This window comes from Lissotriton helveticus, chromosome 1_1 (genome assembly GCF_964261635.1).
Source record: "Lissotriton helveticus chromosome 1_1, aLisHel1.1, whole genome shotgun sequence".
In the NCBI taxonomy this organism is placed as follows: Eukaryota; Metazoa; Chordata; class Amphibia; order Caudata; family Salamandridae; genus Lissotriton; species Lissotriton helveticus.
In genome coordinates, this window is record NC_136057.1 from 1,370,862,828 (window position 1) to 1,370,888,301 (window position 25,474).

Below are 25,474 nucleotides of genomic sequence, written 5' to 3' on the forward strand. Positions count from 1 at the left end.
AGGAAGAGTAATAGACTAGAGTGACGTAGGAGAGGAGTTGCAATGGACGGGGTCGCCTGGGACTGGAGAGAGAGCAGGACAAATGACCGTGACAGTGAGGAAGCTGCCCGATTACAACAGTGGCAGGGGTTACAGAGGTGCTTCAGGATGCATGGATATAGTTATATTTCTGTATATGTGTTAATGTATGTGATTGTCTAGGGAAAGCTGGTGAATAATTAGACGCCCATATTACTCACAATGCACGCGAATAGTCTGTTATTGTTGTACCAAAGATGTACCTTGCCTGGTCAAAGAAGGAATATATGTACTGTTGAGCTATACATGACCTGTATCACAAATAGATGTCTGATAATGCTATGGAACTGTTCACTTGAAAATCAATAAAGAGATGTTTAAAAAGAAAAAAGGCTTTCACTGATGGGGTTTGGTGAATGTCTTACATAGTATGAAGGCATGGATCCAGTAAGTCGTGAAGGCTCATGCACTCCTCTTATGATGTAGTACGTGTGGACCCCCGACTTACTTATGAAAACCTGCATTGTGTGCCATGCTGCATCTTGTCATCCTTTTGATGCCATTTTCTCCTTGTCCAGAGCAAAGCCGCCGGGACGACTTGGAGAGCCTGGGATATGTGCTGATGTATTTCAACCTAGGGTCATTGCCCTGGCAGGGACTGAAGGCGGCAACAAAGAGACAGAAATACGAGCGCATCAGCGAGAAGAAAATGTCAACGCCAATTGAGGTGCTCTGCAAGGGCTATCCATGTAAGTGATAAGGAATTTACAATGTCAGGGGAAAGTGGGAACAGTAGGGGGCACAAGTTAGGGCCAGGGCAAAGAGTGGCTAGATATCAATTAACGCTATTCCAGTGGGAAATCTTTGCCTCAAAGTGACAATCATTTATTTTTGTAGAGCTTGGCACTCTAAAATACCAAACCCCTTTTTACTCTCTATTGGCCTGTATTGCCTTTTTTCCTCATTTAGTATCAGACCCTCTTGCTACCTTGACTCCGTGGCTTCACGTTCTGCATGTTTCTTTCAGTTTTCCCCTTTTGCCCCTGTGTCTTGGAAAGAAAACAATTGTGTTCCCCAAATCACACCAAGTGCGAGCTGAGCCACATATTCCACTCTTGAACATAAGACTACAAAACCTTTTCCATGATCACTCGGCAATAAACCCTCCTGTTTCTGAAAGTGTAGTATACCCGTTTACCTCTTGAGACCTGAGCGCTACTACAGTGAAGAGTAGCATTGAGTAAGAAGCCAGGATACTTTGAGCATTTTCACCGTTACGGTCTTTACGGTGGTGTGAATAATATAAAGGTGGTGCCCTATTTGTGCTCTATTTTGCCCGATGATCATCTATATTGTGAACACTGTCTGACACACTCGTGTACATGTTAGAGGAGGTTAGTTCCCATCTATCAAATAAAAGGGTCTTATTCGTAATTTAGATTTTGACACCGTTTTGTTTGTATGCTTCCTTGGTCCTCACCATCTTTGTTACTCACTTTCTTCCAAAAGCTGAGTTCTCCACGTATCTGAACTTCTGCCGCTCGCTGCGGTTCGATGACAAGCCAGATTACTCATACCTGCGCCAGCTCTTCAGGAACCTATTTCACCGACAGGGCTTCTCGTATGACTACGTCTTCGATTGGAACATGCTAAAGTTTGTGAGTGTGGGCCCTGTCTCTTGTTTTAGAGTTTTTGCTTGGGTGGATGGTCATAAAACGTGTTAGCACTATGCTGAGTAATAATCTGTTATGGGCTCAAAACCATAATTTTACGAAGGGCTTACAGGGTTCCATCTCGGACAATAGAGCTATCTGGGGTGTACATGAACTCCTTTTCCTGGGGCACTTTGAAACTGTTTTTGAGGTCTTATTTTTTTGTCTTCTCAGGGAGCAGCGCGAAATCCTGAGGAGATGGACAGAGAGAGGCGCGATCATGACAGAGAGGAACGCTTGGGCCAGGTGAGAGGTACAGCTACGCGAGCCATACCACCAGGTCCACCTGCTGGTGCCACTGCGGCTGCCAACCGCCTTCGGAATGGCCCTGAGCCAATGGTCTCCACACCCGCTTCCAGAATCCAGCAAAGCGGTGAGTAGAGGCAGCTGCCTTGCCCTGCAAGGAGAGGTGCTTGGGACACACTAGATGAAGATTGAGAAGTTGAGGCCTTGTTTTTGTCATTTAACTTTGCATGATCTCTGCTTGAAAGAAAATATATCTCCAGTTAAGGTCTTTGATGAGAAAACCTGAAAAGTCATAAGGACAAATTGACTACCAAGAGCTTAAAGTAGTTGATGGAAAGTTAAAGCAACCTAAGGTTAATGAATACTGTAAGTTGGACTTTGCCTTTCTTCAGGATCATCCCACAACGTTTTGCCTTCATACTCCTGTTTTCTGAACCAGTTTTTGTTGCCTTTTAGGTCTCTTTGCAATTTAGCACCGCTAACTAGTGCTAAAGTTCTTGTGCCCTCCCTTATGAACATGGTAGAAATGGCTTACACCCAATTTGCATATTCAATTTAGTATTGCATCTCAAGTAAAGTGGTTGCTCAGGTTCCCAGGCCCCGTAAATTGAATGCTACTAGGCCTGCAGCCCCAATTGTGCCATCCATTTATGTAGCCCTGTAAAACATGTTTCAGGCCTGCCATTGAAGCCTGTGTGTGCACGTTTTAACTGCCTTTTCAACCTGCCAAAATAAACCTTTCGCCAGGCCCAGTTCCCTCTTTTTAAGACCTATGAGTCACCCCTAGATAGGCCCTGAACAGCCCAGAGGGCAGGGTGTAGTGTATCAAAAAAGCTGAACATGTACTTTTAAGTTTTACTTGTCCTGGTAATGTAAGTGTTGAGAATAAGGGACAACTCAGCATCCCTGGGACCTAGCGGACAGTTAATAAAGGCACAAGTGGTCCCTAAGGAGGAAGTGTAGCCCTTGACTTCACAGCAATAGTTACAAAAAACCTTCATTATTATGGTTTATGATGTGATTAACACATTTATGAGATAATTCACAGAAGAAAAAGTCTTGAATAGAACAAGAACTCAATGTATTTATTTTAAAGAAGCAATCTTAGAACAGGGTGCATTGGTGTGGTGGTGCAGTAAAAGTGACATAGTGAATGGATGGTGCACAAGTGGTATTCAAAATTGCAGGCATATACATGCGACCGATAAGGACATAGAGGTAAACACTCCCGTTGGAAACTTGAAATCTTACATCAACTTAAAAGCAGTCCCCTGTAGTCGTATATATTTTCCATCCTAATGATGACCCGTCTCTAAATAATTGTGTATTTTGGGTCAAAACATTGACAACTACTACAGTGGACTTATTTTAAGTTGATCTCGGATTTCAAGACTCCCAATGGGTAACTATTGCCTTGGAAGTGAAGGGCTACACTTCCCCCTTAGGGGGCTCTTGCGTCTTTATTACTTTTGTAAAGTTTGCATTTTCTTGTTTCAGCAGTTTTGGTGTCTGCTGCACATGACTCGTTGTAGTTGGTTTTTGTGTATTGCTCCCCGATAGTGAGACAGGGAAGCTAGGTGTTGGCTGGATGGGCCACTTTAAGTTACAGAAGGGGGGGAGCTGTTACCTACCACACTTGCACATCACAAAGGCCCTGCCTGCACACTCTAACAAATGGTTGTACACTAGTCCACTGTGAATTCTGGGGCCAGGGTGGGGAGGCAGTAAATTATAAGCACTTGTGTGTAGGGGGGAGGGTCCTTTAGAATCATTTCCTACTTCAAAGTGGGCACCAGATATAAATATTGGACCTCAGACACCCAACTCTTCAGTATTCATCTGGACCTGTGGAAGACTCGGTAATAAGGGCTGCTGTGCTGCTCTGATGCAAAGAGGACTGCCACTCAGCCACGCTGCTCTGCTACCCTCCTGTCTGAGTGAGAAGGTCTGGACTTGCATCTTGAACCCAGAACCACCACCTGAGTAACTCCAAGGGCTAGTTGGCTGGCCTTCAGTTCAGAAGCCTCGGGGACAGAACATGCTTCCTCCATCTTCTTCCCAGTACCAAGACTCTGCCAGCTGCGAGAGCTACCCTCCCAGTTGGTGCCACCCCTGTCCTGGACTCCTTGAAGTAGGCCTGCATGTGCTCTACCAGCCCAACTGTGGTAACGGCAGATGCGACACATTGGAGCCGCTGCATAATGCATCTTGTCACCAAAACTCTGCATGGGAGCCGCTGTGCAACCCATCACCTCCCCAAACCTCGCATCAGGACTGCTTTATGACCTGTCCCCGGCGCAGGTCTTCTCACCGCCCGCAGCCCTTCAAGAACCACCACTGCGCGATGCATCCTCAATGCATGCCTTTACATCGCAAGCCACTCATCAACTGCAGTCTCGCCAGTGACGCAGGACTCCGCATTGCAAGCCTAGCAGCTTTTTCAGAACCAGACTACGCGCAACATAGCTCAATGCAGGACTTTGCATTGCAAGCCCCTCGTTAACAGGATGCTCGACAAAGACTCAGGACCTCGCTTCACAGTTCCTAAGAATTGCCGCTGCGCAACACATCCTCCACAACTAGGACTTAAGGGGCTTTTGTTCAGAGGCCTAACTTGCTCCTGTATTTGGCCTCCCTTTATCCCAGTCGGCATGAACTTGACTTTGTCCTGATCTGTCGCAACCAGATAATCGCAGTTGGCACTTTGTGATTTCTTTGTGCTATTTATACTTACGTTTGTAAAATTGTGTATCTCCAGTTTTTTGATTGGATTTTTGCTATTTTGGTCTTAAATTATTTATTAGATTTTACTTTAAATTGGTGTGGAATGTTTTCTGTTGTTTTACTTTATTACTGTTTAAAGTGCTACATAAATACTTTACACGTTGTCTTCAAGTTAAGCCTGGCTGCTTATGTGCCAAGCTACCAGCGTGTTAAGCAAAGTTTAATTGGGGGTTTGCTTTTTACTTCACCCTGACATGGTTTGTGGTTGATGCTTGAATAGGGTTTCACTCCCTTAATCAGTAACACACTTTATTACACTGTACAGTTAACATTTGATAAGGGAAGTGTCAGCCACACCCTGGAATTTTTTGTTTCTTTTTCAGTGCTGGGGTAATCTAGTCAGTGAAAAATTAATTTACCAATTGGCTCAATGTCACTCTTTTTGCAAATCTATTGTGATCGTTCAGTTGACAACAGCAAGTCTCAGCATTCACTGGTTAGAATCTCCTTAATCATTAACTAAGGCTCCATCCATTATCTCTGAGGTCCCAGGATGCACAAAAGGGGTCTTTTGGCATGTCTCTCCAAACACATAGTGCCTGGTTGTTTCCAGCTGTAGCTAGGTGATGATTCTTAAACTGAAGTTTGACACAAGCTTGGGCAGCAGTGGAAGACAGAAGGTTAGTGTGGGAATTAAAGTGATGTAGCTCTTGGGTGTACCCTGTAGTGTCCGAAGAGCATTCAACAGATTGCTGGGAAAGGAGGCCTGAGGAAAAATGGGGAATGACACTAGATAGTCTGTTTAGTGATTACCTAGACATTCCTGCTAATATGTACTGATCTTGGTGCTGTCCTCCCTAAAGCTATATGTGAGCCAATATATCTGGCCCAACATTCCAGCTGTTTTCAAGAGCACCACCAAGCACTGCTGTTCCCAGAAGCAAAAGTTGCTTTACATTGTCCCCAAGGTTATTAGTACCTCTATTGTAAATGAAGGGCATGGCAGTGTTAGATTAGCTGAATGAGGTCCTGTTTCTTCAGCTTGAATTATCCTTTCTTTAGAAGGTGTTCTAGTTGCCCTTGCTACATTATTCCAGGGACAAAGGACTCTGTTTGGAATGGTTGCTTTTATTTAGTTTGTTGGAATTTCCCTTTAGAATAAGGGGTGCCCTTGGAGGTTGTTCAGTTCTTGGTCCCTTGCTGCGAGACCAACAGTTAAATTGGGCGTTATCTTTTTTTTTTCTTCGGAGTTTTATATAGCGCGAACTTGACCCGAAGGTATTGGGTATCCGAGCGCTTTACATGAGCACGAGTTGCGTTACACAAGGACACATTCATTTTTGTTAGACACAGGGAGATTGAGTAATTTGCCCAGAATCACAGGATGTTGGGCGTCGTTGCCAAGACTTGGACCTGGTTCCCCAGATTTGAGGTCGACTGCACTAGCCGTTAAACCACATCCTCTCCCCAAGGCTTTAGAGTGAATTGGAAAGTGGAACTTTCTCTAATGTTCTTGACCCCAGCTGAAATGTTTGTGAGCATCCCAGAAGGAGGAAAAAAGATAACAAGGCCTAAGAGAAAAGCTGTACCAAAGTAGGACTGGGACGTGTGCTCATAAGATTAGGGGGCTGTGCATCAGGCAATCCGGAAGAAAGGGTGCTGAAACTGGTTTCATCTTCATTTGTATACCTTCTCTAAATAGTGCACTGTGGTCCTTGTCATAGTGCTCTTTCCACGTTCCTCTGCAAGCTAAGTGCATGAAGTAGCTTTCAAAATATTTACCATACCGAGACGCTTCCCTACTTGTCATGTGCTTAGTATTGCATGTTAAATACTTATCCTTCCACAGTTGCAAGCGGATAGTACATACCTGCATTAAATTGACTTCAGGAAATAAGCACAGTTACTCTAGTCTAAATGACCCTCCTCTCTGTCAATTTGATATAACCCATGTCACCTTATGAGATAATTGATAAATTCCTTATCTGGTCCGTCATTCACAGGACAGGCATATAATATATGAAAGGATATGTGGAACCTTCGTGGCAGCTGGCTGACATAGATACAGGCTACACAAACCTTATTTAAATAAGCCCCACCCCACACACAGATGCATGAGATGTGCAAATGACCTCCTATAATAGCCAGCATAGGAAATCTGATTGAGAACATAAAGGTGAACTACAGACACATTATTGGGACCTCTAGACCTAATCTGCACTGCCAGCATAACTCCTCTAATAAAAATAGATACCTATCTACCACCACACAACATGGAAACACTTCCCATATAGTCAAATCAAAGACCACACGCCAACATAGTGCTGTTTGCTACCTGAGTAGACTACAACTTCAGTGCCCACATACAGATAGGGGTAGTAAGCCCTCTTCAAATACCATAATAAAATACAACTGCAACCTCTTCTTGTGTGCTGGTCTGATGTAGGCAGTTTGAAAGAGCTATGATTTCTGTAGCTCTACGTTTAGTTTGGTTCAGTTTTCTATATGGACAATACAGAGGACCTTTAAACTTGATCTTTCTTTCACAGGGAGCCAGTTTCACATTTTTAATGCTGGTTTGCTGTGATCACATTTGCAAACGTTCAAGCAGGTAATAGCCATGGTCATCTACATGTCCCTCCATGTCTATCACAGGTGATGGACTCCCTCATTTAGATAAAAGCAGACACTGGTTTGCTCAGCTGTGAGGTACAGAGTGAAGCCTGCTGTGATGATGGTTCTTGCAGAAGTGGGTGACCCCTAGCTATCCAGCTTTACATTAAACCTTGAAAGAAAAACTTGGCTGGGAAGTTGTCGGAAAACAAATTATTTCAAGCCTCTAGGTCGAAATGGTTCCTTTAGCAAAGTAACCAATTAGTCTTTTACAGGTTGAGACCAATGAGTCTTCTACAGATTGAGAAGGAGATGACCCCCCCCCCCCCATGCCTTGCTGTATCTGTGAAGGTGCACTTCCAAACTTGAAGTTTGAAGTACTTATTTTTATTTTCTTAAACCTGGATTGAGCTCTTGATTGCCTTTGCCCTTCATCAGAACTATGCACTCCTACCAGAATAGGTTGTCCTCGTTCTCCACCCATGTAACTTTTCTGTGGAGGTACAGGTAAGGTAGTAGTAAATGCTCTAACTCCCTGTTAGTGCACCGGCTCTCGTGTGAAAGGCATGGAGAATGTCTATAACCTCTTGCATTTGTGTGTTCTCACCTCATCAAGCTACAAGAAAGTGGGCTATAAGGGAATGTCAACCAAATTTGCTGAGTCAATGAACATGCCAAACATTTGTCTTCTGTTTTACTTAGTATTACCTTCTTGGAAAATGTTTCTTGCTCAAGTACAAGGTAAAAGTCAATAAAAACGATTTGAAACTAAAATAAGCAGGTTGCAAAGCATGTTACGGGCTAGTAACATTTTCCCTATTTTAGTTCTCTACAGTTGACTAGTTGGAAAACATACGTAATATTTCTACTGCAAGCTAATGTTAATGGATTTTTGGAGGAGGAGCTATGTATACTTCATTTTGTTTTCAGTGCATTGTTGTTTGGCATTCTGACACTTGCCCCTTTCTTTGCAGGAAACACGTCACCTCGTGCCATTTCACGGGTAGACAGGGAGCGTAAGGTGAGCATGCGGTTACACCGTGGAGCACCAGCCAATGTCTCCTCTTCAGACCTCACTGGACGACAGGAAGTGTCCCGAATCTCTGCATCGCAGGTGACTAGAAGTGAATCTCTGTATTTTTGGCAGCAGGTAATAGCAGTTGTGTTGGGGGAGCACATTTTGATACTGCATACAAGCTCCATGTGTGCTCACTGAAGCATCTTACCCAGTTGGACAGTTGACAATTTGATATTGTACACTACTGTGTGTGTGTGTTTGCATTGTGAGTGTTGGTGTTGGGACCTCTGCATTTCACAAGAGGTATTGGCATCCTTGCCCTGTTGGTGTTGTTAATGCCTTCTATCTCCACTCACAGGCCAGTGCACCCTTTGACCACCTTGGAAAGTGAAAGCTGCAATCAACGGACTCTTGTCTGCTTCGGTGAGTGAGTTTTTGTGCTATCATGTATCTGGAATGATGGGCATATCATCTATGTGCAACCCCCATCCACAGCTTTTCCTCCCCTGTTACTCCCAAGAGCTGCCAGATCTGTATGCCTTAGAGTGATCATCTTCATGAATCCATTCACTTCTAGAAGTGACTGTTTATCCATGTCAGTCTCTAGGCGTTCACATACATACACACACAAACACATATATATACACCTCCAGTAGGTAATGTATGTGTATGTATATGTATATGTGGGCGTGACCTATATATATATATATATATATATATATATATATATATATATATATATATATATATATATATATATACACACACACACCCCCCCCCCCCCCATAAGGTGGAAGTAAAATTGTCTTATAGGTGACTGGCGTATTTCTCCATGCCAAGCCCTATAGCTGAGGCATCATCCTGGGGCCAGTCCTGCTCGTCCACAGCTCCTAGAGGTGACAAACTCTGCATCCCTGAACCAATCCCTAGAAGTCCAGTGTGTGCAAGCTGCTTGAAGCACCTAGCCCTAAAGATGACTGACATGCTCATTGTTCTCCTGATTCATACTAGTTCTAGAAATGCCTGTGTATGCCATACTTTTTTTTTTTTTTTTTTTTACAACGATGTTTGTGTTCATTGTTCGTCTTGTCCCTGTCCCGCTGGCTGTTTCCTGACCACCCTCCCGCTGTCCGTGTGCCTGCCCGCCCCCCTCCCGCTGTGCGTGTGCCAGCCCGCCCCCCCTCCCGCTGTCCGTGTGCCTGCCCGCCCCCCTCCCGCTGTCCGTGTGCCTGCCCGCCCCCCTCCTGCTGTCCGTGTGCCTGCCCGCTCCCTCCCACTGTCCGTGTGCCTGCCCGCCCCCTCCCGCTGTCCGTGTGCCTGCCCGCCCCCCTCCCGCTGTCCGTGAGCCCGTTACCCCGCCCCCCTCCCGCTGTCCGTGTTAGTAGTTGTTACGATTGTACATGTGCCTTTTCGAAAATACGCAAACAATGTTATTTTTCCAGGACTGAGGAGTGACCCGAGTTTGGGACGAATACAAGTTAAAGAAACTGACCGAGGAAGGTATATAGGGCCTCTAACATCCAGGAAGGATGTTAGAGGAAGGGCGGGGCTAGACCATCAGGGGTCGTACAGCCAGGAAAGTGGGTTCACCAGCAGGGGGTTTAAAGACTGTAGAGTGGTCTCTTCCATTGTGTTTTGTTTTTGTTCTTTGGTCAGAGCAGATTACATCTGGGCCCCTAACTCCACATGAGTAAGTGAATTCACTGGCTTCAAAGGGAATACAGTAGCATTTCAAAAGATAGGCGACGAAATTGTTACAATGGGTAATGAAGGTAGCGGAACTGTTTTTCAATAAAAAGAATTAGTAGTGGCACGCGGTTTAAGGGGCCTTTGTTCCTTTCAGTGTTTGAACTTTCTGAAATCCACGGAGGACAGTGGGGGACATGGAGTTTACAGTTCGATGTTGCTGTCCTGTTGTATTATAGTGAGAGGTGGAATTATAATTGTGGCGCCGATGTCATGCTTTCCTGCAAGAGTTTGCATTTGAAGTGTTTTTAAGTCCCCCTTGCTTTGCATGTGGGCCGCAAACTCTTAATACACCCACATTCGTGCACGAGCTGCAATAAGGGGCTATTCTAGTGCGAGGGATAGCAGTGGTCGCAAGGTGAGGCGTGCGAGCTGGCCACCAGCATGCCATTGTACGTGAGTCACAAGATGGTTCTCATGTGCAATAGTGGTCCGGTTTACACTACGTGATTTACTTGTGACCTCGTTACACTAAGGTACACACGTTGTGCCAGGAATAAAGAGGTGTACTCTTGCATGGTTACCAACGTGCCGTTTTTGGCGCCAGTCACACAGTGCTTGGTTTGTTGTGCCAGGGTTACAAAAAGGAACCCTTATGCCATGGCTACAATAATCGCCTGGGTAATATTCAGCAATGCATTTGGGGTGTCAGGATTAAATGGTTTGAATGAACGATGCCATCGTTGTGCCAGGGTTGGACGATGCAGTGTGGTGCAGGGTTTTAGTGAGTGGTGATCTATTTGTGCCAGGATGAGTGAATGATGCGATCGCCGTGCTGGGACACAGCGGAGTGCCATGTTGTGTTCAAGTTGGTGAACGGTGCAGTCATTGCAGCGAGTGGTGCAGTGGCTGTGTCGGGATCGCAGGGAATGTGATCGCCGGGGTTAGGTTTATTTATAGAAAATACCGAGGCCGTTGTGCCAGGTGCATGATTTGCTCCAGGTTTAGTGAATGGTGCAATCTATGTCCCGGGGCTGTGATGAAGGCCACAATCGCCAGAGTTAGTGAGACTTCCAGTAGCTGCGTCAAGCACCAGTGCATGGTCCATTCGTCATGTCTGGCTTACAGTGAGCGGTGCAAGGGCTACAGTGAAGTGTTCGTCCTGCAAGGGTTTCAGTGAATCGTACTATCATTGTGCAAGTGCAATATTTTTCCCTTGGTTACCGTGAACATCATGATCGCCGTCGGATACAATGTCTGTTCCAGGTGTACAGTGAGGTGCCATGATTTTGCCGGGATTCCAGTGGATGCTGCAGCCACTAGGCAAGCGTTCCAGTGAAGTGTTGGTCAGTTTTTTACAATGAGCGGCGCCAACTTCGTGCAATGGAACCCACTAGTGGGTGCTGCATTGTTGCAACCAACTTCCTTCTGGTTCTCGGTTTCCTCTTTAATGGGATTCCCTGCCCCCTCTCTGTCCAGCCCATTATCAAACATAATGTAAGCAATTATGGAGTCCTCTGCTCAAGGACCAGAAAAAAAACCTCATTACACTTGGTTTCCAGAGAACGTCAGCGCACTCGCCTCCACACCGCCCCCACCACCCACCGTGGTCCCTTCATTGCCCTGTAATTGGAAAAAACATGTAGTGCACAGATTGGGGCCACTAAACACCCCAAAACTCGGTGCTCTGCTGTCTTGCACTGCATTACTTTGCATACTTCACATTGTTGCTCCATCCTTGTAACTTCTGTTTGAAATTCATTCCAGAAAGTTCTCGGCACTTAAAGATCAGTACGAGAGCCATCTCCATGCCATGGTGCTGGGAGAGGCCTCTGTAGACACTTGCAGACCATTGGTAACAACTAGGCCCGGCCGACATTTTAACAACAGCATTGTCATTTCAGGAATTGGTATGAAATTCCCAAAATTACGCCAGATCACATAATTGTTACGCTGCAGTTCGCAACACCATTATAGCGAGAGTGCGTAAAAAACAATGAGAACAACCAGAGCGTCAGCAGCTATTTTGACAATTGTGTACTGCGCTGGAATCATTTTGGGCTAAAAATAAAGCGTTAAATAGCGGGTCCCTATTTTATGTAATTATGTGTAACATTATATCATTTTCTTGAAAATCGTTGTAGTTACTCAAAAGCAACAACTTCGTCATGGCCCTGCCCCATTTGCAAGAGATTAAGCTATTGGCATTGTAAATGACAATGCCATTTATTTATTTATTTTCAAAACCAACACATAAATAAAAATGTTGTCATTTACAATGCCAATAGCTCAAACTTTTCAAAAGGCGAAACCATTGCATTGTAAATGCTTGTTATCCTTCTGGTCCTGGAGCTGACAGGATCTCAGTTCCTTTTCCAATCTTTGAAGCACTTCCAGCCTTGGAGATGAGCAACCCTGTATCATAGTGCCAAGCCACTTAGTTTAGTGACTTCTGGACTTCAGCGGCTCGTATTCTGTGCCACGCTAGCCCCTTGAGCCTCAACCCCGGGGGGTGACAGACTTTGAATCCTCTGTCTTTCACTTGATGATCTGTCCTCGAGCCAAACTGATATTTATATTTTGGAAACACACATATTTTGTCAACTTCCATCTTGTGTATGGAACGTCTTGTGATTGGAATGTCTTTTGATTGGACTCTACTGGGGTAAGTGCATGAGTACTTCGAGAGAATGAAGCCCTGTAGCCAGAGGTAGGGGGTGCCCTATTCCTGCTCCCAGATTTTGTCCTTTCTTCCTGTTCTCCAGTATTGGATCTTTCATAGATTCACATGCTTGACTCATCCCGTCGTATTGGGAGTCCCACGATATACATATAAAAGCAGTAGATAAAATTACCATAGGCTACCATGCCATGAAAAGTCAGTGCACTAGCCTATTTACCATCTTTTAGAAGAACCAAATCCAACCAATGCCCAATCAGGTGACGGCACCCTCTAGAGCAATCCCAAGAGAGGCTAGGTTCCTCATATTTTCTACCGCACGTCGTGTGAAAGGGAGTCTCCCTGAGCTCTGCTCAGTTTTTCTCTGTTTATTCAAGTTTCTTACCAGAATTTCTTCAAACATATCTGAATCTTCTAAGAAGGGTCTCTTCAGCCCGTGTGGGGGAAAAAAGAGGCTGACTTCTGAAGATCCACATAAGAGCAGAATCTACTGCCTTTACCCTCAACACAAGGTAAAAGATTGCAAGATATGTAGAACTTTTTCTACTAAGACCCTCAAAGACAGGGAGGGTAGATGACTTATTTGGCTTCAAAAACTTAAGGCAAAATCTGATGTTCTCTCTGAGGACGAGGAGAGCTCTACCTCTTTGACATCTAAAGAAACACCTAAAAGGAGAGAGAGATCTCTGGATTCTCCTGAGATTTCTAAGAAGGCATCAAAGAAATCTCGTCATGAGGAAGAAAGTACCTCACAAAAAGGAAAGCTTCTATTTCCTACTGAGGAAAAAAGCATTAAAAAAGACAAATATTCTATGAAGATATCTGTCTCTAAAAAGCTTGTACTGCCGAGTGCGTTAATTTCTGTGTCTTCGTCTTCGAGAAAACAATCTTCAAAACAAGTTTCTCATTCATCATATTCAGAGAAATCTCAATCGCCGATGACTGTCCCATCGACGGCGTTTTCCAGTGACGACGAGTGCTGTATACCGACTATCTCATCGTCGACGACTACATCGAAGACTTTTTCGTCGGCCTCCTCGTCTATGACAGTGGTCCAGTCGACGGCTACAACGGCAATCTCGTCGACGATACTGACGACGGCCGAATCCTGTCCTATCATGTCCTCGTCGACGATGCAGACACCCTTACTGTCAACGAAGTTGTCTACGCCTGGCCGTAAGCGTCCATCTTCCATGCAGCTTACACCAATGTATCAGTCGACTACGTTCTCGTCGACGACACCGCCGAAGAGACAATTTTTCCAAAATGCTGCAATAATCTCTCCTTTATCTCCTTCAACGTTCTTGGAGGATTCTGATGATGAAGGGATGTTTGGACTTGCAGATAGTCCTTCCCAATTACACGTAAAGTATCAGGAAGATGACGAAGACTATGGTGGATACTATCACCAGGAATATCTCCCTCCTCATGCAATATATGGAGCCAGTTTCCGAACCTATGGTTCACCTTCCTGTTGCAATGATTCAAGATCTTCAAGATTTGTTACAAGACTATCGTACACGTTTTCCTTCAGCACCTGAGTTCCTCCACCGCCAATCACTACACCAAGCTACCTCTGATGAGACAAAGATTGAGGGTATCCAGCCTCAGAAGGAGGGTCAAACCGGATCAGTGGGATAAGTGTTATATCTACACCAGGTTCTCCATCTCCACAAATGATAGAATCTCTGCCAGAGGACATCAGCGTTTTTCATGCTTTAATTGAGAGAGCAGCCGCACATTTCCAACTGTTGCAAACAGTAAAGCAATCAGACTGCTTTCTTTATGATTTTAAAGACGCATCTAGGAAATCGGTTAGGTCTATCCCTATTGTTGACCACATATGGGAAGAAGGATGAAGTGATGAGAACACCAGCCACAGTTCCGGTTTTGCCTAGAATTGACAAAAAATACAATGCTCTGGACGATGCTCCAGCGGGCCTTATAAGTCATTCTAAGCCTGATTCTGTCATCTCACAGGCTCCACAACGGAGATCAAGGAATCCTCTAATGCCTATCACTGCTCCACCTGACAAGGAAGGGAGGCGTTTGGATAATATTGGTAAGAGGTTTACAACCACATCAGGAGCAACTGTTTGAGCTGCCAACACTATTGCGATTCTACCCAGGTACGATCATCAGATGTGGTCAGATATTGCCCAATTTTTACATCTACTTCCAGAAGACAAAAAGATGGAAACGAGGAAAATCCTGCTTGAAGGAGAGAAGTCGGCATCCGAAATCATTGATGCTTCCATGGATATTGCATCTTTGAGTTTCCGCCAGCTTACTGGAGACGCTGTTCTGAGACGCCAGGGTTGGCTAAAAGCAACTATGTTCCACCCTGAAGTACAAGGCAAAATTTTGGATATGCCGTTTGATGGTGAGTCACTGTTTGGCAAGCATGTTGATGATGCTTTTCGAACTATCAAAATAGATAGGGACACGGCAAAAGCTCTAGGAGCGCTCCAATACAGAAAGCCTCCCTTAGGTGGAGCATGAAGCATGGGAAACAATTTGTTTCGAGGAGGTTATCAAAGGTACCAACCTCAAACCTACACCTCTCACCGGCCATCCTACCAGCAGCACCAGCAATATTGTGCACCACCATAGGCTGCCTACTCCAGACAGCCTAGACGACAACAACAGGCGCAGCCCAGAGATTCTGGTCGTAAGCAGTGACGACACTTTGCCGCCTGCCGCTCCTATAACTTCCCTGAAGAAAACTCCTCTTTCAAATTTTCTGCATCAATGGAAGCAAATAACATCAGACAAATGAGTCCTAGATATAATAAGGTATTGCCATACTTTAGAGTTCACCTCAACGCCATCTCATCACCCACCTCAAAGATTAGCACCACCCCATCTTCAATTATTAAAGAAAGAAGCTTTAATAATGCTTCAAAAAGGAGCAATAGAACGCATGCCACGCTTTCAGAAAGGAAAAGGTTTCTACTCTCGCTTTTTCCTGGTAAAAACGAAGTTGAGAGAATGGCGTCCCATTTTGGACCTCAGAAAGCTCAACAAATCCCTGCTGAAGAAATCCTTTTGCATGGTCACTCTTCAGGAGATTTTACAACTTCTGAACCATTCAGATTATTTAGCCAGCCTAGATTTGGAAGACGCATACTTCCATATCCCTATTGTTCCCAAACATTGAACATTTCTACATTTCTCTGTGGCAGGCGCGCATTATCAGTCAAGGTCCTTCCCTTCGGCCTTCGCTCAGCTCTAGGGGTGTTCACCAAAGGTCTTGCTCCCGTGGCAGCATTCCTACGGCTGAAAGACCTACAGATCTTCCCATACCTCAACGATTGGCTGGTAAAAGCCCCTTCTCTTCATCAGGCATCAGAGGACATCTCTTTCTGCCTGCAGCTTTTCCGCTCTCTGGGACTGACAGTCATTTCATTTCATTTCATTTCAAACCACTTTATTCGATTAATTAAAATCTTAAAAGTACACATATTAATCACACATCATAAAATACATTTAAAACAATAGACAATATTAAAATCACAATAAAACTAATGTAATTAAAATTCATAGCCCTTAAAAAGAGATACCATACAATTTGATACAAGGAAAATTCATGGCACAATCATAGTTGGGCATCTTAACTTTCTTAACCTTACAGCTGCTACAAAATAACTCTCAGTATTAAAAATATTCCATGGGGAATCCAGTAATTGCAAGTACATTAGGGCTGGTTTAACCTGTAAGAACCCTTTGCCTCTTAAAAGTGGAATTACAAACTTTTCCCTAATATTAGAATAATGGCCACAAAAAAATGAATGGTATCTTGAATGGAGGAGCTATCACAATCACAAAGTGCTGCCTTTTCTGGTTTACTCCAGCCTTGAACGGTACCCAATACAAGATGTATCTGATTGAAACGGAATCTAGTTAGCAACCAGCGATGATATGGCCTTGTTACTAACTTTAGATAGGGCTCAATAGAGGGTGATGTTACTAACAGAAAATTAGCCCTAACCAGAGGTTTTTGTAGTTCCTCGCCTTCCCGATCCTGCGACCTTAGGGACAAAAAATGCCTTTTAAGCCACTTTACATCTCCTTTTACTATGTCCTCTGGGGATTCAAAAATTTCTGGTCGCCCAAGTTTAGCAAACCATAGCTTTACATAAGTCAGCCACTGTATTTCCTTACCCCTTTCTAATGTACAACAATCTTTTAAAATTCGGCGATTTAGTGTTAGTTCTGGATTAAGCCAAACTTTTAACCAGCAAATAAGGGGAGACATGCTAATCAAATCACAAACATACCCCATACCCAGCTCCTGGTGGACAGCAAATGTTGGGGTAGAGTGGGGGATAGATAAGAGAGAGCGAACATTTTTATTTTCAACTGTCTGCACCTCTTCAACTTGCTTATACCCCCAAATTGCGGCCCCATATAATGCTATTGCCAAGCATTTAGCCTTATAAATGGAAAGAATCGCTTCACATGGCCTTCCCCCTAGCCTTTGTGCGAAACTTGATAAGGCTAATGTAGGTCTGCATAGAGCATGCTTTTTTGCTAAGCACTGGGGTACCCAGGAACATCTATCATCGAACAGGACCCCCAGGTAGGTAAAGGCCTTCACCCTCTTCACTTCTAGCTCCTTACAATAAAAGGTTTTCTCTTTATTCTTGCGTAACCCCATACACATAACATGCAATTTAGCAATATTTACTACCAGGTCCAGAGAATTCATGAACTCCCCAAAGGAGTTCAGTAATCTCTGTAAACCTATCTGGGTACGAGCTAATAGGACGGCATCGTCCGCGTATAGGAGAATCGGGATGGTACTGTCCCCTATACGCGGGACGTCTAAAGTAGCGCTATCCAAAGATTTTGCCATATTATTGATGTACAAGGTAAAAAGTAGAGGGGCCAGAATGCACCCTTGCCTAACCCCTCTGCCCGATTTAAAGTGTCTTGTGCAAGTGCCTTCCTGTGTCATCCTCACGGACGCAAATAGGTCCCGATGAAGATCAGCCATAAAGAATACCAGGCTAGCGTCAATACCTAAGTCCATTAAAAGGGACCACAGCTTTGATCTGTTTACCAGATCAAAAGCTGTGGATAGGTCCATAAAACCTAAATAAATAGACCCCTTAGAGACTACAGTATATTTGTTCGTTAATAAATATCAATTAAGGCACTGGTCAATGGTGCTTCTGCCGGATCTAAATCCATATTGGAGTTCCGACAAGATCCTATTTTCTGTTACCCACTCAGACACCTTACTTAAAATAACTTTCCCCAGGATTTTAACAGAGGAATCGATTAAAGAAATAGGTCTACAACACCTCGGATCCCCTCTCTGGCCTTTTTTAAAAACAGGAATAATTATAGAGTGTGACCATGAGGCAGGAAATCCATGGGAAACAGTAGAATTAAATACATTCGTTACAATCTTGGCCCAAAATTTCACATTACCCTTATAAAGGTCAGCGGGGACACCATCTGGGCCTGGAGCCTTGTTACTTGCAGTTTCTTTTATAGCTCTCTCCACAACCTCCACTTCAAACACTAAATTGGGCTCTGGAGACATACCGGTAGGTGCTATAAAAGGGTCGAATACCTTGTTACTTGCATATATAGCTTCAAAGTGTTTCATCCATTCATCCTCTGAAATATTAATTTCAATTATATCATTCTCCTCCCCTGTTAGGAATGGGCTATTAACAATTGACCAAAACTTCGAGCTGTCCTTTAAAACTTCCTTAGACATCAGACTATCCCAGGCCTCTGATTTAATTTTTTTCACGAATTTGCATACATAACTTATATTCTTTTCTAAGGCTAGCTATAAGGGCATTATCCCTGGGTAAGATTTTCAATGATTTCAATAAATTTTGGTGCGCCCTAGAGCATTTGGAGTCAAACCATCTTTTCCCTTGTTTGCGTTTAGGTTTACCGATAATAGTTAGGTCTATAGCAACCTGATTACAAACTACTTTGAAAGCTCTAATGGTTTCCCCCTCTGGGGTGGAGCTGTCCGCACATTTTCTGATATCTTCTTCCACCTTTATAATCAAACTGTCTAAAAACTGCTCCGGAACTATTTTCGCCCATTTTATCCTCCTCCCTTGATCACGAGTTATCACACTATGAGGTCCCTTGGAGTTATCTACAATATCAAAACAATAAAAGCCTTTGTCCATAACCAGGATGACCGGATTGTGATCACTAAAGGGAGAGCTAATTGCATTGTAAAAAAATACATGCCCGGGGGATAAAAATATATAGTCGATAATCGATTCACTTTCCCTCGCTTTAAATGTTGCAACCCTCTTGTTACTCTAAAAAAAAAACTTGGCTCGTAGAGGTCAGCACTTGATAAAAGATCCTCCAGAGCCTCCACCTTTTGAGAATGCTCAAAATGAGGTGGGGACGCAAGATGAATATTAAAATCCCCTAAAATAATAATGTCAACATAAGTGGTTTGATATGCTTTATACACTTCTAAAAACTGAGCCAAATGGCACAGATATTCATTCAAATACTCTCTCTCCCCAGAATTATAAAAGTTAACTAACAAAGTTTTATCATTATTAGAGGTAGTGAGCTCTGCTATTAAACAATTAGGAGAGGCAGTATCAAAGATTTTTACTGCGCCCTTCAGCCTCACTGAGAGGAGGAACATCAACCCTCCCTTAGCTCTGCCTGAGGGGGTTGGACGGGCTGGCTGGAAATAAGATTTAAAACCGTCAAACCAAAAATTATTGTCCTTATCCCAGGTCTCTTGTAGGGCTACAACATCACAGACTCTAATAAGTTCTAGCCAATTTTGGTCACCCCGTTTCGACCGAAGCCCTGCAATATTCCAACTCATCAACCTAAATTTCGAGTCTACCTCTGTGATAGTGTCAAGCACCTCGGGAGGGGGTTGAGGGGTCATGATTATAGGCCTTAGTCAATCATTCTCAATTAAACCGGACAATGGTGAAAACCTATTTGCAAGAGTTAGAGTGTCCTTGCTTGTCGTTACCTGGGTACTTTGTGGTTTAATTGGGAAATAGCTCGGGATCTTCCACCACTAGCAACGTAGTTCCTATTTGTGGGGTTAAGTGACAGCCTACTTGGGCTTCCACGGAAATATTGAGAATGCGGTCTTATTCCTCTATTTGGCCGACTAGGGGGGGGGGGGTAGAAAAATCCCAAAGAAACTCTCCGAATACTACCTTCCTCTCTCCTCAGATCAGAACCATTCCACAGCATTCGGGGTACAACATGTGGGTTGTTAAAATTGGCGATAACGCAATCCCCCTTAATTCCCTTTTCCGAGCTCCCTAGCCAGCCAACACGCCTTGCCATTATAATATTTCAGGAAATATCAGTCTCCCATGAGCAGTTATGGTCACACCATTTCTTAGTGAAGCTCTAGTAGAGCATCAGTAGATTCAACCTCTCCCTCCACCAATGGTGGTACACTTACAAGGACTACTGCCAACTGCGCTGCTTCAGGGGGAAGATTGATGTTAGGTTGGCTTACAGTTTGGATCCTAGACTGTTGGACCGTTTTATTCCCCTACCTCTGTGAGCCACCAAATTACTTCCCATCTCAGGCTGCTCTTAGGCCCATCAACCCCATTGTAGTCATCACGTCCCCCAGGTGTAACCGCTCCTGATATAAGAGTTTCCGCCAGTGGGGATTCTCCTGGCCTAGTCCTTTCACACTGTTCCACATTTTTCCCAATGCCCACCGTTGGCTGCTTTATGGATTGGCCAGGTAAATGGACCTTTCCAGGAATACAATCATGCCTATTTAAAAACCTATTAATTCGTTCACATTTGCCTAATAAATCGGCAACACAAGTGTTCATAGTGTCGATAATATCCTTAGCAATACTGGTTAGAGCCGACTCCAACCGGGTAGTAAATATTTCCTCCACCAAGTCACGAATAGTGGGCTCTGTAGCATTATGTAGAGCAGGTCCAAGGTTTTGTATAATACATTTAGTCTCTTTGGACCGTTTATTTGTACCCTTCGGTGCCTTCTTTGACACTGTACTCTGTTTTTTAGCCTGTACTTTAATGTTCGGGTTCAAGCTGGGGGGGTTACTGGAGGCTTTACTTATAGGTCGTTGAGCCCAATTATTTGCGGCAGCAATATGTTCTTCCTGTGCGCCTTTAGGGGGGTTAATAATTACACGGGGCTCCAGGGGGACAGGATTATTCAAACGGACCTCTGGGGGAAGTGTTTCCGATACTCGAGGTGCATTTATATCTAGCCCCAGTTCTCTTTCGGCAGTTTCAATTTCTGACGTCAAGACACCCACCGCCGAGGTCAAATAAGAAATAATGGACGATGACTTCCTGGGGACTTTCGCATCCCCCCCCCCCTTGGTCTTGTGATGTATGCAGTTTACGCTTATCCATATTGATGTTCACTTTAGAGAGGGCCGGCCCGGCCTCTTCTGGCCCCTGACGGTCACAGACGGCCCGGCCTGTGCCCGGGCTTTGCCCGGCGCCGCCCGCGTGCGTCCCGCGGGCGGAAAGGGATACCGATTATATCTGGTAGGAAGGGGGCGTGGCTGTATTGCGCTATTGTTACTTGGGACAGCGAGTCCCTCTAGCCCTTCTCCCGCCGCCCTGCTCTTCAAAGGTCCTGCTGCCTGCTGCCTGTGGGGAGACGCGAGGTGTTTTGAGGCTGCCCGGTAGGAGGGGGCGTGGCTGTATGGCGCTGTTGTTACCTGGGACAGCGAGTGCCTCTTGCCGCTTCTCCCGCCGCCCTGCTCTTCAAAGGTCCTGCTGCCTGCTGCCTGTGGGGAGACGTGAGGTGTTTTGAGGCTGCCCGGTAGGACGGGGCGTGGCTGTATGGCGCTGTTGTTACCTGGGACAGCGAGTCCGTCTTGCCGCTTCTCCCGCCGCCCTGCTCTTCAAAGGTCCTGCTGCCTGTGCGCTGTCAATCTTCGAAAATCCATTCTAGCCCCTTCTCATTGGCAAACGTTTCTGGGTGGGCTACTAGACACTCCACAAGACAAAGTATACTTGTCAACAGAAAGGCTGAACACCATCCGATCTCTGGCTCACGACCTTTACGGGAGAAAGTGCTCTTCTGTACGTCTCCTCAAATCCTTTCTCGGGATGATGTCTTCAGCCATTCTCATGGTACCTCATGCTCGACTGAGAAGGAGACCAATTCAAGAGCAGTTGGACGCCCAATGGCTTCAAATTTTAGGATCATTCGACAACATAGTTTGAATAACTCCGGTCATGAAGGATGCACTCCTTGGTGGCAATCTCCTGACACTCTTTCTCGGAATGTCATTCCTGTCTCCTCTTCCGGAATTTGTTGCATCTTTGGAAGGTTCGGGAGCACATCGACGAGACCTCCAAATAAGTGGCAAATGGAGTCTCTCTCAAAGATGCATATCAATTTGCTGGAACTTAAAGCAATTTCTCTAGCCCTTCAGTCATTCCTTCCAAGGATAAGGGCAACCTCAGTTTTTATTCGTACAGACACCACCACCTTCCTGCATTATCTAAACAAGCAGGGGGGAACGAGATCTCCGATCCTATTTTGGGAAGCCCAATATATATGGGAATGGACTTTGCAGCATCATATAACTATCAAGGCAGAGCATCTCCCAGGTATAAAAACAAATCTGGCAGACACTTTGAGCAGGTTAAGACAAATGAATCACGAGAGAGAACTCAACCAATCAGTCCTCAACCACATCTTCCAGAAATGGGGAACACCCTACTTGGACCTGTTTGCATCTCAAGGGAACCAGAAATGCTGGTTCTTTGACAGTAGGGAACCTCAGACAGGGTCATTGGGAAATGCATTTTCGATAAGATGGTCAGGAATCTTTGCCTACACTTTACCCCCATATCCTCGGATCTCCAGAGTGTTGATTAAAATGAAATGGGAACCGTGCCAACTCATTCTCATTGCTCCACGTTGGCCTCGTCAGCAGTCAGTGTCGCGATCCAAACCTTATCGCCTTCCTTTGTCAGCCAACCTACTGTCGATGAACAAAGAGCAGATCCTGCATCCACACTCAGATTCTCTTCAATTGCATGCCTGGAACCGGAGGACAATGAATACGAGGACTTAGTTATTCCTCAGGATTGTAAGGATATTTTGTCGTTGGGCAAGTGCTAAGTCTACTACGAAAACTTATAGACTGAAATGGAAGCGTTTTTGCTCTTGGTGCAACAGCACTGATACTCACCCTCTTCGCTCTTCCCCAGAAAAAAATTTGTTTTATCTCTGGCAAGATCAGGTCTGGCTTATGCTTCCATAAAAGAGCACCTCGCAGCGATTTCTCGATATAGACGGATGTCTGACGCCTCTTCTCTCTGTTCTGCCCGCATCATCAAATAGTTCATGAAATGCCTTTTCAGAACTTTTCCTCCTATTAGGCCTCCTCCACCTGAATGGCGGCTTAATATGGTCCTTTCGCAATTAATGAAACCACCTTTTGAGCCGATCCACAAAATAGAGTTAAAGTTTCTCTCATGGAAGTGGCTTTGCTTCTCGTTCTTACTTCAGCCAGACAGGTAAATGAAATTCAGGCTTTCACCATTAAAGAAGCTTGCTTGCGTTTCCCAGAGGATTACGTAATGTTATGGATAAATTCTAAATGTATTCCAAAGGTGCCATCCCAGTTTCACCTTAATGAGCCTGTAATCCTGCACAATTTTTTTTCCACATCCTTCATCTCCAGGGGAGAAGTCTCTTCACTCTCTAGATGTAAAAAGGTGCCTTAAGTTTTATTTGCAAAGGACAAAGCATCTGCGCAGAATGGATCAACTCCTAGTATCATATGGACCCGTTAAACTAGGATCTGCTGTTAGAAAAAAGACTGTTGCATGATGGATTGCTGCCACTATCCAATTGTGCCACTCAAAGGCGGGTAAACCGCTTACAACCAAGGCGCATTCCTCAAGAGCTGTGTCTTCTTCGGCTGCTCTTTTATGTTGGTGTCCCGTTGGACAAGATTTACTGTGCTGCTACCTGGAAGAATGCTCATACCTTCACGCAGCACTATTGCCTGGACATGGTAACTTATAGCGAAGCAGCAGTGGGACAGGCAGTCCTGCGTCATCTTTCAATAAGGTAAGCCTCTATTTTAGATGCTTGTTTCCGTTCTGGGCGTCCTCGGATGCTTGTTTCCGTTCTGGGGTCCTCGGATGCTTGTTTCCGTTCTGGGAAGGACATGGCTTTTGTAGTTCGGACTGGACTGTTCCCATGGGGCACAGGGTCAGCGCTGATTTGCATATCACCATGGTCTAACCCAGGGTGGTGTGGAGTGGAAAAACGATGGATTTGGGCCCAGATCTTTTGACTGGGGTGAATGTGTGACATTGATCCACATTCTGTCCATCACTGTTGTGTTTGCAATTACCGCTCTAAGTGTACTGGGGATGCTCAGACGTGAGTCCCAGGCACTCCACACCACTGGAGTCAAGCTAGCCGGGCTGATGAGAGGTATTACCTCGAAACCGGGCCGGTCCTCGGATGCTTGTTTCCGTTCTGGGAAGGACATGGCTTTTGTAGTTCGGACTGGACTGTTCCCATGGGGCACAGGGTCAGCGCTGATTTGCATATCGCCATTGTCTAACCCAGGGTGGTGTGGAGTGGAAAAACGATGGATTTGGGCCCAGATCTTTTGACTGGGGTGAATGTGTGACATTGATCCACATTCTGTCCATCACTGTTGTGTTTGCAATTACCGCTCTATTTTAGAGGCATTCTTTCTTATCTTATATATAAACATCTGTATATTTATATATGGTGTAATATGTTTATATAATTGATATTTCGTTCAGTACTATCTCATTAAGATTTTATTTTAGCATGTATGTTATAACCCACCATCCTATAAGGTACAAAGGTTTATATTACAGTACTATGAAACATACATATTTACAGAACTGCTAGCTACTCTGATTCAAGCATTTGAAACTATGAAAGATCCAATACTGGAGAAGAAAATGAGTTACTTATCTGTAACTACGGTTCTCCTGTATTGGTATCTTTCGTAGATTCACATGTGACTCACCCTGCTCCCCGGAGAGGCTTCCTTTATTCTCTAAGGTTTATAATTGCTCACTTGTGCTGGAAAATCTGAGGAACCTAGCCTCTCTTGGGATTGTTCTAGAGGGAGCTGTCTCCTGTCTCCTGATTGGCTATTGGTTGGATTTGGTTCTTTTTTTACAAAAGAAGGTAGATGGGCTATTGCACTGACTTTTCTTTGCATGGTAGCCTATGGTAATTGTATCTACTGCTTTTATATGTATACCGTGGGACTCCCACTACGACGACTGGAATGATTTAAGCATGTGAATCTATGAAAGATATCAATACTGGAGAACCGTAGTTACGGGTAAGTAACTCATTTTCTTATGGTCCCTGTCTGCTCAGTTTCTCGCTTCTTGAGTGTGTGCTGTCTTACTAAGACATTGTTCAATAAATATGATAGGTATTTCTTGAACATTTTTTTATGCCTATGTTAGAAAATAATTTTCATTTGTCCTTTCTCTGACTCCTTTTTCCTATGACAAATATTGCGCTTTTAAAATCTGTCTCTCTTGAAAGTCTTTTTTTTTTTCTTCTAGATTTCTCATTTGTCCTACCTGGCATGTTTTTTTTGTCAACTGTGGGTTGCACCCCCCCCCCCCCCCCCCCAATCAATTATCCAAAGAAAAAATAATTTCTGAATGTCAATCCAATATTAAGAATGTGTAGATTTATTTATTCTTCTTTCTAATTTGAAACAAAGCACAAGGCAGCCAACGCGTTTCGTTCTTTTTACACAA

At 44.4% G+C, this 25,474-nt stretch overlaps 1 protein-coding gene across 1 annotated transcript in view; it reads left to right on the forward strand.

Annotated features, from left to right (window-relative positions):
• The window catches only part of CSNK1E (casein kinase 1 epsilon), a 182,037-nt gene that overhangs the window by 127,055 nt on the left and 29,508 nt on the right, over positions 1–25,474 (forward strand). The window contains exons 6-10 of the mRNA XM_078683720.1: positions 597–767; positions 1,528–1,676; positions 1,905–2,103; positions 8,288–8,427; positions 8,690–8,754. Coding sequence (XP_078539846.1) covers positions 597–767; positions 1,528–1,676; positions 1,905–2,103; positions 8,288–8,427; positions 8,690–8,722 — 692 coding nt within the window. The 3' untranslated portion in view covers positions 8,723–8,754. The remainder of the gene's footprint in view (positions 1–596; positions 768–1,527; positions 1,677–1,904; positions 2,104–8,287; positions 8,428–8,689; positions 8,755–25,474) is intronic.